The 16,750-nt window shown below is 50.4% G+C and overlaps 1 protein-coding gene across 1 annotated transcript in view; it reads right to left on the reverse strand.

Moving 5' to 3' along the window:
• Window positions 1-16,750, reverse strand: part of LOC112240893 (vacuolar protein sorting-associated protein 13B) — a 407,100-nt gene that overhangs the window by 24,516 nt on the left and 365,834 nt on the right. Inside the window, 6 exon segments of the mRNA XM_042318131.1 lie at window positions 4,135-4,357; window positions 5,103-5,230; window positions 6,755-6,941; window positions 7,768-8,057; window positions 16,448-16,487; window positions 16,650-16,750. The exon segment at window positions 16,650-16,750 is cut by the window's right edge and continues 45 nt beyond it. Of these exon segments, the coding sequence (XP_042174065.1) occupies window positions 4,135-4,357; window positions 5,103-5,230; window positions 6,755-6,941; window positions 7,768-8,057; window positions 16,448-16,487; window positions 16,650-16,750 (969 nt within the window).

A 16,750-nucleotide genomic window follows, 5' to 3' on the forward strand; every position in this document is an offset into this window, starting at 1 on the left:
TTGACGGGGACAGGAAGCTCCTGCAGAGTACTGACCCGCCCGTCACAATAAACCCTAACCTTGCCTGGGGTCGTCCTGCCCCCCGTCACAATAAACCCTAACCTTGCCTGGGGTCGTCCTGCCCCCCTGTCACAATAAACCCTAACCTCTGACCCTACCGTCCCCCCCAGGCACCTCACAGACACAACCCCAAACACACACTACACACAGTCCTGGTAGACACAACCCCAAACACACACTACACACAGTCCTGGTAGACACAACCCCAAACACACACTAGGGTCACCCAGAGTGTGTGTTATGTGTTGAACTCTGGATTGATTTACAGGGAGTGTAATTTGACTGACATTAGGAGCACTAAGTGTAAAGTTGTGACCCCTATTGGTTAAGGATTGGGGGGGAGGGTGAATGAGGGCAACTTGAACTTCCCCCCAGAGCACTAATGTTCAATACTGCCCTCTAGTGGCTACAGAGGTGTAGTGGGAGCAGTAGTATAGTAGTAATAGTAGAGGTGAGTTTAACTCTACTGTTGTTAGGAGGGTAGTATTAGTAGTAGTGGTGGTAGTAGTAGTATCAGTAGTAGTAGTAGTAATAGTAGTAATAGTAGTAGTAGTAGTAGTAGTAGTAGTATCAGTAGTAGTAGTATCAGTAGTAGTAGTAGGAGTAGTAGTAGTAGTAGTAGTAGTAGTCGTAGGAGTAGTAGTATTAGCAGTATTAGTAGTAGTAGTGGTAGTAGTAGTAGTAGTAGTAGCAGTATTAGATGTAGTTGTAGTAGTAGTTGTAGTAGTAGTATCAGTAGTAGTAGTAGTAGTTGTAGTAGTAGTATCAGTAGTAGTAGTAGTAGTAGTTGTAGTAGTAGTATCAGTAGTAGTAGTAGTTGTAGTAGTAGAATTAGTAGTAGTAGTAGTTGTAGTAGTAGTATTAGTAGTAGTAGTAGTATAAGTAGTAGTATCAGTTGTAGATGTAGTTGTAGTAGTAGTATTAGTAGTAGTAGTAGTAGTTGTAGTAGGGTGGTATAAGTAGTGAATAATGTTGTGTCTATGGGTGGTGGTAGGGGATAATGTTGGGTCTATGGGTGGTGGAAGGGGATAATGTTGTGTCTATGGGTGGTGGTAGGGGATAATGTTGTGTCTATGGGTGGTGGTAGGGGATAATGTTATGTCTATGGGTGGTGGTAGGGGATAATGTTGTGTCTATGGGTGGTGGTAGGGAATAATGTTGGGTCTATGGGTGGTGGTAGGAAATAATGTTGGGTCTATGGGTGGTACAGGAGATAATGTTGTGTCTATGGGTGGTGGTAGGGAATAATGTTGGGTGTATGGGTGGTACAGGAGATAATGTTGTGTCTATGGGTGGTGGTAGGGCATAATGTTGGGTCTATGCGTGGTACAGGAGATAATGTTGTGTCTATGGGTGGTGGTAGGGAATAATTTTGGGTCTATGGCTGGTACAGGAGATAATGTTGTGTCTATGGGTGGTGGTAGGGAATAATGTTGTGTCTATGGGTGGTATGGGGGATAATGTTGGGTCTATGGGTGGTGGTAGGGGATAATGTTGGGTCTATGGGTGGTAGGGGATAATGTTGGGTCTATGGGTGGTGGTAGGGGATAATGTTGGGTCTATGGGTGGTAGTAGGAAATAATGTTGTGTCTATGGGTGGTGGTAGGAAATAATGTTGTGTCTATGGGTGGTGGTAGGTAATAATGTTGTGTCTATGGGTGGTGGTAGGTGTTAATGTTGTGTCTATGGGCGGGTAGGAAATAATGTTGGGTCTATGGGTGGTGGTAGGGGATAATGTTGTGTCTATGGGTGGTGATAGGAATAATGTTGGGTCTATGGGTGGTACAGGAGATAATGTTGTGTCTATGGGTGGTGGTAGGGAATAATGTTGTGTCTATGGGTGGTACAGGAGATAATGTTGTGTCTATGGGTGGTGGTAGGGAATAATGTTGGGTCTATGGGTGGTACAGGAGATAATGTTGTGTCTATGGGTGGTGGTAGGGAATAATGTTGTGTCTATGGGTGGTATGGGGGATAATGTTGGGTCTATGGGTGGTGGTAGGGGATAATGTTGGGTCTATGGGTGGTAGGGGATAATGTTGGGTCTATGGGTGGTGGTAGGGGATAATGTTGGGTCTATGGGTGGTGGTAGGGGATAATGTTGTGTATATGGGTGGTGGTAGGGGATAATGTTGTGTATATGGGTGGTGGTTGGGGATAATGTTGTGTCTATGGGTGGTGGTAGGAAATAATGTTGTGACTATGGGTGGTGGTAGGGGCTAATGTTGTGTCTATGGGTGGTGGTAGGAAATAATGTTGTGTCTATGGGTGGTGGTAGGAAATAATGTTGTGTCTATGGGTGGTGGTAGGTGTTAATGTTGTGTCTATGGGTGGTGGTAGGAAATAATGTTGTGTCTATGGGTGGTGGTAGGATAATGTTGTGTCTATGGGTGGTGGTAGGAAATAATGTTGTGTCTATGGGTGGTGGTAGGTGTTAATGTTGTGTCTATGGGTGGTGGTAGGAAATAATGTTGAGTCTATGGGTGGTGGTAGGGGATAATGTTGTGTCTATGGGTGGTGGTAGGGGATAATGTTGTGTCTATGGGTGGTGGTAGGGGATAATGTTGGGTCTATGGGTGGTGGTAGGGGATAATGTTGGGTCTATGGGTGGTGGTAGGGGATAATGTTGGGTCTATGGGTGGTGGTAGGGGATAATGTTGGGTCTATGGGTGGTGGTAGGGGATAATGTTGTGTATATGGGTGGTGGTAGGGGATAATGTTGTGTCTATGGGTGGTGGTAGGAAATAATGTTGTGTCTATGGGTGGTGGTAGGGGATAATGTTGTGTCTATGGGTGGTGGTAGGAAATAATGTTGTGTCTATGGGTGGTGGTAGGAAATAATGTTGTGTCTATGGGTGGTGGTAGGAAATAATGTTGTGTCTATGGGTGGTGGTAGGTGTTAATGTTGTGTCTATGGGTGGTGGTAGGAAATAATGTTGAGTCTATGGGTGGTGGTAGGGGATAATGTTGTGTCTATGGGTGGTGGGGGATAATGTTGGGTCTATGGGTGGTGGTAGGGGATAATGGTGTGTCTATGGGTGGTGGTAGGGGATAATGTTGGGTCTATGGGTGGTAGTAGGGGATAATGTTGGGTCTATGGGTGGTGGTAGGGGATAATGTTGGGTCTATGGGTGGTGGTAGGGGATAATGTTGGGTCTATGGGTGGTGGTAGGGGATAATGTTGTGTATATGGGTGGTGGTAGGGGATAATGTTGTGTATATGGGTGGTGGTAGGGGATAATGTTGTGTCTATGGGTGGTGGGAAATAATGTTGTGTCTATGGGTGGTGGTAGGGGATAATGTTGTGTCTATGGGTGGTGGTAGGAAATAATGTTGTGTCTATGGGTGGTGGTAGGAAATAATGTTGTGTCTATGGGTGGTGGTAGGAAATAATGTTGTGTCTATGGGTGGTGGTAGGTGTTAATGTTGTGTCTATGGGTGGTGGTATGACATAATGTTGAGTCTATGGGTGGTGGTAGGGGATAATGTTGTGTCTATGGGTGGTGGGGGATAATGTTGGGTCTATGGGTGGTGGTAGGGGATAATGGTGTGTCTATGGGTGGTGGTAGGGGATAATGTTGGGTCTATGGGTGGTAGTAGGGGATAATGTTGGGTCTATGGGTGGTGTTAGGGGATAATGTTGGGTCTATGGGTGGTGGTGGGGGATAATGTTGGGTCTATGGGTGGTGGAAGGGGATAATGTTGGGTCTATGGGTGGTGGTAGGGGATAATGGTGTGTCTATGGGTGGTGGTAGGGGATAATGTTGGGTCTATGGGTGGCGGTAAGGGATAATGTTGTGTCTATGGGTGGCGGTAGGGGATAATGTTGGGTCTATGGGTGGCGGTAGGGGATAATGTTGGGTCTATGGGTGGTGGTAGGGGATAATGTTGGGTCTATGGGTGGTGGGAGGGGATAATGTTGGGTCTATGGGTGGTGGGAGGGGATAATGTTGTGTGGCTCTTGCAACGCCAGTATAGTGGGTCTGATTCTCAGGAACATTAAAACAAAATGTCAGCAAGCACGTCCAACCTAAATGGCAGATATCAGCCCAGCGGGTCGTATTAGTTGTTGACCTGTGTGCCGGGGCAGTTGATGTCCACGGGGTCGCTCCACTCCGGAGACGCCTGCAGGTCGCTGGGCGCCAGACTGTTGGGGTCAGGACTGGTCTTCAGCAGCACGGTGGGTAGAGGCTCTCTCTGTCTGCAGGCAGGGAAGCTGGAGAAGTGGTGGTAGAGGCCATGGTGGAGGGAGGAGTTGGCAGGGAGGGGGCGGCAGTACACCTCTGTCCTGGGGGTTCTGGGGGGGGGGGAGGGTAAACAGTTGATTCATGTTATTTGACCGTTTAAAAAAGACATTCACAAAGTACGTACATTTAAAAAAAACATGTCTGAGGTTAACACATATGTGGAGACGTGTAGTTCTGACATCAGGTTGGACTGTTATATGTGGAGACGTGTAGTTCTGACATCAGGTTGGACTGTTATATGAGGAGACGTGTAGTTCTGACATCAGGTTGGACTGTTATATGAGGAGACGTGTAGTTCTGACATCAGGTTGGACTGTTATATGAGGAGACGTGTAGTTCTGATATCCGGTTGGACTGTTATATGAGGAGACGTGTAGTTCTGATATCCGGTTGGACTGTTTTATGAGGAGAGGTGTAGTTCTGACATCAGGTTGGCAGGAGGAGACGTGTCTTGAGGCATAACAGTGTGTTTACATATGTATGTGTGTGTGTGTGCGTGTGTGTGTGTGTCTGTGTGTGTGTGTGTGTGCGTGCGTGCGTGTCTGTGTGTGTGTGCGTGCGTGCGTGCGTGTGTGTGTGTGTGTGTGTGTGTGTGTGTGCGTGCGTGCGTGTGTGTGTGCGTGTGTGTGTGTGTGTGTGCGTGCGTGTGTGTGTGCGTGTGTGTGTCTGACTTTACAGTGTGTTTACATATTTATGTATCTGTGTGTGTGTCTGTGTGTGTGTGTGTGTGTGCGTGTGTGTGTGTGCGTGCGTGTGCGTGTGTCTGTGTGTGTGTGTGTGTGTGTCTGACTTTACCCTTGACATTCTCCCTGAGCAGCATAGAGAGAGGGGTCTGGTTGTGGATGACCATGTGAGGACAGGGGTCCTCGTTCAGCGTCACGTAGGTGACGCCCAGGTGTTCCTGGTACGTCATCACCAACGCTCTGAAACAACCAAACACTGAGTCATTTAACCACCTGCAGCACAGTTCCCTCCATCCCTCACTGAGTCATTTAACCACCTGCAGCACAGGTCCCTCCATCCCTCACTGAGTCATTTAACCACCTGCAGCACAGGTCCCTCCGGCCCTCACTGAGTCATTTAACCACCTGCAGCACAGGTCCCTCCATCCCTCACTGAGTCATTTAACCACCTGCAGCACAGGTCCCTCCATCCCTCACTGAGTCATTTAACCACCTGCAGCACAGGTCCCTCCGGCCCTCACTGAGTCATTTAACCACCTGCAGCACAGGTCCCTCCGGCCCTCACTGAGTCATTTAACCACCTGCAGCACAGGTCCCTCCGGCCCTCACTGAGTCATTTAACCACCTGCAGCACAGGTCCCTCCGGCCCTCACTGAGTCATTTAACCACCTGCAGCAAGGTCCCTCCGTCCCTCACTGAGTCATTTAACCACCTGCAGCACAGGTCCCTCCGGTGCTCACTGAGTCATTTAACCACCTGCAGCACAGGTCCCTCCGGCGCTCACTGAGTCATTTAACCACTTGCAGCACAGGTCCCTCCGGCCCTCACTGAGTCATTTAACCACCTGCAGCACAGGTCCCTCCGTCCTCACTGAGTCATTTAACCACCTGCAGCACAGGTCCCTCCGGCCCTCACTGAGTCATTTAACCACCTGCAGCACAGTTCCCTCCATCCCTCACTGAGTCATTTAACCACCTGCAGCACAGGTCCCTCCGTCCTCACTGAGTCATTTAACCACCTGCAGCACAGGTCCCTCCGTCCTCACTGAGTCATTTAACCACCTGCAGCACAGGCCCCTCCGGCCCTCACTGAGTCATTTAACCACCTGCAGCACAGGTCCCTCCGTCCTCACTGAGTCATTTAACCACCTGCAGCACAGGCCCCTCCGGCCCTCACTGAGTCATTTAACCACCTGCAGCACAGGTCCCTCCGGCCCTCACTGAGTCATTTAACCACCTGCAGCACAGGTCCCTCCGTCCCTCACTGAGTCATTTAACCACCTTCAAACATCAGCTATCTGAGCAGCTAACCGATCGCTGCTGCTGTACATAGTCTATTGGTAAATAGCCCACCCATTTTCACCTACCTCATCCCCATACTGTTTTTATTTATTTACTTGCTCTTTTGCACACCAATATCTCTACCTGTACATGACCATCTGATCATTTATCACTCCAGTGTTAATCTGCAAAATTGTAATTATTCGCCTACCTCCTCATGCCTTTTGCACACATTGTATATAGACCCCCTTTGTTTTCTACTGTGTTATTGACTTGTTAATTGTTTACTCCATGTGTAACTCTGTGTTATCTGCTCACACTGCTATGCTTTATCTTGGCCAGGTCGCAGTTGCAAATGAGAACTTGTTCTCAACTGGCCTACCTGGTTAAATAAAGGTGAAATAATTTTTTTTTTTAAAACAGGTCCCTCCGGCCCTCACTGAGTCATTTAACCACCTGCAGCACAGGTCCCTCCGGCCCTCACTGAGCCCAGAGGCAGGCCTGCAGGGTAGGGCCCTGATTGGAGGCAGGCCTGCAGGGTAGGGCCCTGATTGGAGGCAGGCCTGCAGGGTAGGGCCCTGATTGGAGGCAGGCCTGCAGGGTAGGGCCCTGATTGGAGGCAGGCCCGCAGGGTAGGGCCCTGATTGGAGGCAGGCCCGCAGGGTAGGGCCCTGATTGGAGGCAGGCTTGGGGAGGAAGGGACACACACACACACACACACACACACACACACACAGAAACACACACGGACAGACCGAGGGAAACACAGCTGGGTCATGAAAGAACAAAAGAATGAAAGTATCTGTGTTGTAAAAATCACTTCTGAACTCGTGGGCCCAATTATGAAGAGGAGAAGGCTGTTTCTGCTTCCTTTGAGAGGAAAGCTGTCCAAACAGTCGACTATAAGAGCCTGTGTTTAGGCCACCCCGGAGACAAGAGAGATAGAGAGAAACAGACAGAGAGAGCGAGAGAGAGAGAGAGAGAGATAGAGAGAAACAGAGAGAGAGAAACAGAGAGAGAGAACAGAGAGAGAGAGAGAGAAACAGAGAGAGAGAGAGAGAAACAGAGAGAGAGAGAGAAACAGAGAGAGAAACAGAGAGAGAGAGAGACAGAGAGAGAGAGACAGAGAGAGAGAAACACAGAGAGAGAGAGACAGGGAGAGAGAGAAATAGAGAGAGAGAGAAAGAGAGAGAAAGAGAGAGAGAGAAACAGAGAGAGAGAGAAACAGAGAGAGAGAGAACAGAGAGAGAGAACAGAGAGAGAGAACAGAGAGAAGGCGTAGAGACAGTGGAAATGATGAGGGCATCCCTTATGGCTCCAGTGGCAGTGTTTAACAGGGCATGACCACTAAAGGCTCTGTGCTTTATGTTCCCTAGCCAGGGTCTGTTCTCTCTGTCCTGACAGAACAGAGAGACTAGAGAACAGAGAGATCAGACCCTGACAGAACAGAGAGACGATAGATCCTGTAGTCTCTCTGTTCTGTTCTGTTTCACCCACCTGGTGCTCAGACCACTGCTACTGCAGATCTCCCCAGGGACGGCCACACTCTGCCTGGGGAAGTCAGGCCTGATGGGGGCCGGGAGGCTCCAGGACTCAGACCCAGCTACAGGTCCAGGGTCTGTGGTGGGCAGGCAGCTGAACATCATGTGTCTGCTTGGTAGAGGGAACTGAGGGATCCCCCCCTCCTTTCTCAGCAGGTCCCAGCAGGCCACAGAGACAGGTGTGGAAGGTGTGTTCTCTCCTGCTGGAGCAAGGCTGAACACCGCTGTATCTGGGAGAGAACAGGCCTAGAGAAGACAGGAGAAGACAGGAGAAGACAGGAGACGACAGGAGACGACAGGAGAAGACAGGAGACGACAGGAGAAGACAGGAGAAGACAGGAGACGACAGGAGACGACAGGAGAGACAGGAGAGACAGGAGACGACAGGAGACGACAGGAGAAGACAGGAGAAGACAGGAAGACAGGAGACGACAGGAGACGACAGGAGAAGACAGGAGAAGACAGGAGACGACAGGAGAAGACAGGAGAAGACAGGAGACGACAGGAGAAGACAGGAGAAGACAGGAGAAGACAGGAGACGACAGGAGAAGACAGGAGAAGACAGGAGAAGACAGGAGACGGCAGGAGAAGACAGGAGACGGCAGGAGAAGACAGGAGACGGCAGGAGAAGGCAGGAGAAGACAGGAGAAGACAGGAGAAGACAGGAGAAGACAGGAGACGACAGGAGAAGACAGGAGACGACAGGAGAAGACAGGAGACGACAGGAGAAGACAGGAGACGACAGGAGAAGACAGGAGACGACAGGAGAAGACAGGAGACGACAGGAGAAGACAGGAGACGACAGGAGACGGCAGGAGAAGACAGGAGACGGCAGGAGAAGACAGGAGAAGACAGGAGAAGACAGGAGAAGACAGGAGACGACAGGAGAAGACAGGAGACGACAGGAGAAGACAGGAGAAGACAGGAGAAGACAGCAGAAAACAGGAGAAGACAGGAGACGACAGGAGACGACAGGAGATGACAGAAGACGACAGGAGAAGACAGGAGAAGACAGGAGAAGACAGCAGAAAACAGGAGACGACAGGAGAAGACAGGAGAAGACAGGGGAAGACAGGGGAAGACAGGAGACTGGGAGTTATTTCCCACTCTGCACTGCACCTAACCAAGCAACAAAAAAAAGGCACTAACTGCTCATTTGGTCCAAAATGAGTTCATGTCATGTTTTGTATACTCAGTATAAAGTGTTCCTAATGTTTTGTACACTCACTTTTGCTTCATTAAATACATTCTTATTCATGTGGACAAGTATCCTTCCTCGGTTGTATTGTGTTCAGGAGAAAAGGGGGGTCATGTTAGCCAGTAACTGCATGAAGATACTGTGACAGGTGTCCACACTACGAACAGTTAATGCCCTTTTTGCTCGGTAGGACAACGGAGTGTAACGCGACCGTGCCGTTCCTCCTAGAGAGGACTTGTTGTTCCTCCCAGAGAGGACTTGTCGTTCCTCATAGAGAGGACTTGTCGTTCCTCATAGAGAGGACTTGTCGTTCCTCCCAGGGAGGACTTGTCGTTCCTCCCAGAGAGGACTTGTCGTTCCTCATAGAGAGGACTTGTCGTTCCTCATAGAGAGGACTTGTCGTTCCCCCAGAGAGGACTTGTCGTCCCTCATAGAGAGGACTTGTCGTTCCTCATAGAGAGGACTTGTCGTTCTTCATAGAGAGGACTTGTCGTTCCTCATAGAGAGGACTTGTCGTTCCTCCCAGAGAGGACCCAGAGAGGACTTGTCGTTCCTCCCAGAGAGGACTTGTCGTTCCTCATAGAGAGGACTTGTCGTTCCTCATAGAGAGGACTTGTCGTTCCTCATAGAGAGGACTTGTCGTTCCTCATAGAGAGGACTTGTCGTTCCTCCCAGGGAGGACTTGTCGTTCCTCCCAGAGAGGACTTGTCGTTCCTCATAGAGAGGACTTGTCGTTCCTCCCAGAGAGGACTTGTCGTTCCTCATAGAGAGGACTTGTCGTTCCTCATAGAGAGGACTTGTCGTTCCTCATAGAGAGGACTTGTCGTTCCTCATAGAGAGGACTTGTCGTTCCTCCCAGAGAGGACTTGTCGTTCCTCCCAGAGAGGACTTGTCGTTCCCCTCAGAGAGGATTTGTCGTTCCTCCCAGAGAGGACTTGTCGTTCCTCATAGAGAGGACTTGTCGTTCCTCATAGGGAGGACTTGTCGTTCCTCCCAGAGAGGACTTGTCGTTCCTCATAGAGAGGACTTGTCGTTCCTCATAGAGAGGACTTGTCGTTCCTCATAGAGAGGACCTGTCGTTCCCCCCAGAGAGGACTTGTCGTCCCTCATAGAGAGGACTTGTTGTTCCCCTCAGAGAGGACTTGTCGTTCCTCATAGAGAGGACTTGTCGTTCCTCATAGAGAGGACTTGTCGTTCCTCACAGAGAGGACTTGTCGTTCCTCATAGAGAGGACTTGTCGTTCCTCCCAGAGAGGACTTGTCGTTCCTCCCAGAGAGGACTTGTCGTTCCTCATAGAGAGGACTTGTCGTTCCTCATAGAGAGGACTTGTCGTTCCTCATAGAGAGGACTTGTCGTTCCCCCCAGAGAGGACTTGTCGTCCCTCATAGAGAGGACTTGTCGTTCCCCATAGAGAGGACTTGTCGTTCCTCATAGAGAGGACTTGTCGTTCCTCATAGAGAGGACTTGTCGTTCCTCACAGAGAGGACATGTTGTTCCTCCCAGAGAGGACTTGCTGTTCCCCCAGAGAGGACTTGTCGTTCCTCATAGAGAGGACTTGTCGTTCCCCTCAGAGAGGACTTGTCGTTCCTCATAGAGAGGACTTGTCGTTCCTCATAGAGAGGACTTGTCGTTCCTCCCAGAGAGGACTTGTCGTTCCCCCAGAGAGGACTTGCCGTTCCCCCAGAGAGGACTTGTCGTTCCTCCCAGAGAGGACTTGTCGTTCCCCCAGAGAGGACTTGTCGTTCCTCATAGAGAGGACTTGTCGTTCCCCCAGAGAGGACTTGTCGTTCCTCATAGAGAGGACGTGTTGTTCCTCCCAGAGAGGACTTGCCGTTCCCCCAGAGAGGACTTGTCGTTCCTCATAGAGAGGACGTGTTGTTCCTCCCAGAGAGGACTTGTCGTTCCTCATAGAGAGGACTTGTCGTTCCTCCCAGAGAGGACTTGTCGTTCCTCATAGAGAGGACTTGTCGTTCCTCCCAGAGAGGACTTGTCGTTCCTCATAGAGAGGACTTGTCGTTCCTCCCAGAGAGGACTTGTCGTTCCTCATAGAGAGGACTTGTCGTTCCTCATAGAGGACTTGTCGTTCCTCCCAGAGAGGACTTGTTGTTCCTCATAGAGAGGACGTGTTGTTCCTCCCAGAGAGGACTTGCCGTTCCCCCCCAGAGAGGACTTGTCGTTCCTCATAGAGAGGACGTGTTGTTCCTCCCAGAGAGGACTTGCCGTTCCTCCCAGAGAGGACATGTCGTTCCTCCCAGACAGGACTTGTCGTTCCTCCCAGAGAGGACATGTCGTTCCCCCAGAGAGGACTTGTCATTCCTCCCAGAGAGGACATGTCGTTCCCCCAGAGAGGACTTGTCGTTCCTCCCAGAGAGGACATGTCGTTCCCCCCAAAGAGAACTTGTCGTTCCTCCCAGAGAGGACTTGCCGTTCCTCATAGAGAGGACTTGTCGTTCCTCATAGAGAGGACGTGTTGTTCCCCTCAGAGAGGACTTGCTGTTCCCCCAGAGAGGACTTGTCGTTCCTCCCAGAGAGGACTTGTCGTTCCTCCCAGAGAGGACTTGCCGTTCCTCATAGAGAGGACTTGTCGTTCCTCATAGAGAGGACTTGTCGTTCCCCTCAGAGAGGACTTGTCGTTCCTCCCAGAGAGGACTTGTCGTTCCTCCCAGAGAGAACGTGTCGTTCCTCCCAGAGAGGACTTGTCGTTCCTCCCAGAGAGGACTTGTCGTTCCTCCCAGAGAGGACTTGTCGTTCCTCCCAGAGAGGACTTGTCGTTCCCCCCCAGAGAGAACGTGTCGTTCCTCCCAGAGAGGACTTGTCGTTCCTCCCAGACAGGACTTGTCGTTCCCCCCCAGAGAGAACGTGTCGTTCCTCCCAGAGAGGACTAAACTGGTAGCAGGGATAAGCATGCTGAGAACAGGGAGTAGTTTGGTACGGACGCGGTTAGCCACAAAAGCATGATGAACAGCCAACTAGAAAGACTGCTGTTTGTGGTCTGCGTTTTAAAGCCGTCACAGTCCTGCCCGTTAAGGTTCTTCGTCTAACCGGCAGTGGCAACTGGTAACCTCACGCCATCGTCTTCTCCGGGAGGATCTGAAGGATCTCGTGAAATGACATCACCGCGTTGTTCTTCAAGGAGGAGGGGGAGACAGACGTGTCCCGAGATGAAAGCACAAACCTGCATCCAATTCATGGTGTTTGTCTAATGTGTCTGGGCTGTGGAGTGCCAACGACCACATGGTGAGACTGGCAGAGTGGGGACTGAGACAGGAGCAGGGGGAGAAACATGTGTGTGTGTGTGTGTGTGTGTGTGTGTGTGTGTGTGTGTGTGTGTTCTCCACAGTCACAGACCAGTGTATCTCAACCCCAGAGGGTACCGGAGTCAGTGTGGAGGCTATATACAGGGGGTACAGGTACAGAGTCAATGTGGAGGCTATATACAGGGGGTACCGGTACAGAGTCAATGTGGAGGCTATATACAGGGGGTACCGGTACAGAGTCAATGTGGAGGCTATATACAGGGGGTACCGGTACAGAGTCAATTTGGAGGCTATATACAGGGTGTTACGGTACAGAGTCAATGTGGAGGCTATATACAGGGGGTACCAGTACAGAGTCAATATGGAGGCTATATGCAGGGGGTACCGGTACAGAGTCAATGTGGAGGCTATATACAGGGTGTTACGGTACAGAGTCAATGTGGAGGCTATATACATGGGGTACCGGTACAGAGTCAATGTGGAGGCTATATACAGGGTGTACCGGTACAGAGTCAATGTGGAGGCTATATACAGGGTATTACGGTACAGAGTCAATGTGGAGACTATATACAGGGGGTACCGGTACAGAGTCAATGTGGAGGCTATATACAGGGGGTACCGGTACAGAGTCAATGTGGAGGCTATATACAGGGGGTACCGGTACAGAGTCAATGTGGAGGCTATATACAGGGGGTACCGGTACAGAGTCAATGTGGAGGCTATATACAGGGGGTACCGGTACAGAGTCAATGTGGAGGCTATATACAGGGGGTACCGGTACAGAGTCAATGTGGAGGCTATATACAGGGGGTACCGGTACAGAGTCAATGTGGAGGCTATATACAGGGGGTACCGGTACAGAGTCAGTGTGGAGGCTATATACAGGGGTACTGGTACAGAGTTAATGTGGAGGCTATATACAGGGGTACCGGTACAGAGTCAGTGTGGAGGCTATATACAGGGGGTACAGAGTCAGTGTGGAGGCTATATACAGGGGGTACAGAGTCAATGTGGAGGCTATATACAGGGGTACCGGTACAGAGTCAGTGTGGAGGCTATATACAGGGGGTACTGGTACAGAGTTAATGTGGAGGCTATATACAGGGGGTACCGGTACAGAGTCAGTGTGGAGGCTATATACAGGGGGTACAGAGTCAGTGTGGAGGCTATATACAGGGGGTACAGAGTCAATGTGGAGGCTATATACAGGGGGTACCGGTACAGAGTCAATGTGGAGACTATATACAGGGGGTACCGATACAGAGTCAGTGTGGAGGCTATATACAGGGGTACTGGTACAGAGTCAATGTGGAGGCTATATACAGGAGGTACTGGTACAGGGTCAATATGGAGGCTATATACAGGGGGTACCGGTACAGAGTCAATGTGGAGGCTATATACAGGGGGTACCGGTACAGAGTCAATGTGGAGGCTATATACAGGAGGTACTGGTACAGGGTCAATGTGGAGGCTATATACAGGGGGTACCGGTACAGAGTCAATGTGGAGGCTATATACAGGGGGTACCGGTACAGAGTCAGTGTGGAGGCTATATACAGGGGGTACCGGTTAGTTGAGGTAATATGTACATGTAGGTAAGGGTATGAGGTAATGTGTACATGTAGGTAGGGTATGAGGTAGTAGAGGTAGAATGTACATGTAGGTAGGGGTATGAGGTAGTATGTACATGTAGGTAGGGGGGGTATGAGGTAGTATGTACATGTAGGTAAGGGTATGAGGTAGTAGAGGTAGAATGTACATGTAGGTAGGGGTATGAGGTAGTATGTACATGTAGGTAGGGTATGAGGTAGAGGAGGTAGTATGTACATGTAGGTAGGGGTATGAGGTAGTATGTACATGTAGGTAGGGGTATGAGGTAGTATGTACATGTAGGTAGGGGTATGAGGTAGAGGAGGTAGTATGTACATGTAGGTAGGGGTATGAGGTAGTATGTACATGTAGGTAGGGTATGAGGTAGTAGAGGTAGTATGTACATGTAGGTAGGGGTATGAGGTAGTAGAGGTAGTATGTACATGTAGGTAGAGGGATGAGGTAGTAGAGGTAGTATGTACATGTAGGTAGGGGTATGAGGTAGTATGTACATGTAGGTAGGGGTATGAGGTAGAGGAGGTAGTATGTACATGTAGGTAGGGGTATGAGGTAGTATGTACATGTAGGTAGGGATATGAGGTAGTAGAGGTAGTATGTACATGTAGGTAGGGGTATGAGGTAGTATGTACATGTAGGTAGGGGTATGAGGTAGAGGAGGTAGTATGTACATGTAGGTAGGGGTAGGAGGTAGTATGTACATGTAGGTAGGGGTATGAGGTAGTAGAGGTAGTATGTACATGTAGGTAGGGGTATGAGGTAGTATGTACATGTAGGTAGGGGTATGAGGTAGAGGAGGTAGTATGTACATGTAGGTAGGGGTATGAGGTAGAGGAGGTAGTATGTACATGTAGGTAGGGGTATGAGGTAGAGGAGGTAGTATGTACATGTAGGTAGGGGTATGAGGTAGTATGTACATGTAGGTAGGGGTATGAGGTAGTATGTACATGTAGGTAGGGGTATGAGGTAGTATGTACATGTAGGTAGGGGTATGAGGTAGTATGTACATGTAGGTAGGGGTATGAGGTAGTATGTACATGTAGGTAGGGGTATGAGGTAGTATGTACATGTAGGTAGGGGTGAAATGCATCGATAATAAACAGCGAGTAGCAGCAACGTAAAAGAAAGGGGGATCGATGAAAATAGTCCGGGTGGCCATTTGATTGGCTGTTCAGGAGTCTGATGGACCCAGACTTGGCGATCCGGTACCGCTTGCCATGCGGCAGTAGAGAGAACAGTCTGTGACTGTCAGACAGTAGGGCTCTATATGACAGGAAGTAGGGGGTGTTACCTGGTCTGTGGTCCCCAGGGCCTGGGCAGACAGTAGGGCTCTATATGACAGGAAGTAGGGGTGTTACCTGGTCTGTGGTCCCCAGGGCCTGGTCAGACAGTAGGGCTCTATATGACAGGAAGTAGGGGTGTTACCTGGTCTGTGGTCCCCAGGGCCTGGTCAGACAGTAGGGCTCTATATGACAGGAAGTAGGGGGTGTTACCTGGTCTGTGGTCCCCAGGGCCTGGTCAGACAGTAGGGCTCTATATGACAGGAAGTAGGGGGTGTTACCTGGTCTGTGGTCCCCAGGGCCTGGTCAGACAGTAGGGCTCTATATGACAGGAAGTAGGGGTGTTACCTGGTCTGTGGTCCCCAGGGCCTGGTCAGACAGTAGGGCTCTATATGACAGGAAGTAGGGGTGTTACCTGGTCTGTGGTCCCCAGGGCCTGGTCAGACAGTAGGGCTCTATATGACAGGAAGTAGGGGGTGTTACCTGGTCTGTGGTCCCCAGGGCCTGGTGAGACAGTAGGGCTCTATATGACAGGAAGTAGGGGGTGTTACCTGGTCTGTGGTCCCCAGGGCCTGGTCAGACAGTAGGGCTCTATATGACAGGAAGTAGGGGTGTTACCTGGTCTGTGGTCCCCAGGGCCTGGTCAGACAGTAGGACTCTATATGACAGGAAGTAGGGGTGTTACCTGGTCTGTGGTCCCCAGGGCCTGGTCAGACAGTAGGGCTCTATATGACAGGAAGTAGGGGGTGTTACCTGGTCTGTGGTCCCCAGGGCCTGGTCAGACAGTAGGGCTCTATATGACAGGAAGTAGGGGTGTTACCTGGTCTGTGGTCCCCAAGGCCTGGGCAGACAGTAGGGCTCTATATGACAGGAAGTAGGGGTGTTACCTGGTCTGTGGTCCCCAGGGCCTGGTCAGACAGTAGGGCTCTATATGACAGGAAGTAGGGGGTGTTACCTGGTCTGTGGTCCCCAGGGCCTGGTCAGACAGTAGGGCTCTATATGACAGGAAGTAGGGGGTATTACCTGGTCTGTGGTCCCCAGGGCCTGGTCAGACAGTAGGGCTCTATATGACAGGAAGTAGGGGTGTTACCTGGTCTGTGGTCCCCAGGGCCTGGTCAGACAGTAGGACTCTATATGACAGGAAGTAGGGGTGTTACCTGGTCTGTGGTCCCCAGGGCCTGGTCAGACAGTAGGGCTCTATATGACAGGAAGTAGGGGGTGTTACCTGGTCTGTGGTCCCCAGGGCCTGGTCAGACAGTAGGGCTCTATATGACATGAAGTAGGGGGTGTTACCTGGTCTGTGGTCCCCAGGGCCTGGTCAGACAGTAGGGCTCTATATGACAGGAAGTAGGGGGTGTTACCTGGTCTGTGGTCCCCAAGGCCTGGGCAGACAGTAGGGCTCTATATGACAGGAAGTAGGGGTGTTACCTGGTCTGTGGTCCCCAAGGCCTGGGCAGACAGTAGGGCTCTATATGACAGGAAGTAGGGGTGTTACCTGGTCTGTGGTCCCCAGGGCCTGGTCAGACAGTATGGCTCTATATGACAGGAAGTAGGGGGTGTTGTTAACAGGATGGTCCTGTCTTCTATCTGGATAAT

This window comes from Oncorhynchus tshawytscha, unplaced genomic scaffold, assembly GCF_018296145.1.
Source record: "Oncorhynchus tshawytscha isolate Ot180627B unplaced genomic scaffold, Otsh_v2.0 Un_scaffold_6703_pilon_pilon, whole genome shotgun sequence".
Lineage (NCBI taxonomy): Eukaryota > Metazoa > Chordata > Actinopteri > Salmoniformes > Salmonidae > Oncorhynchus > Oncorhynchus tshawytscha.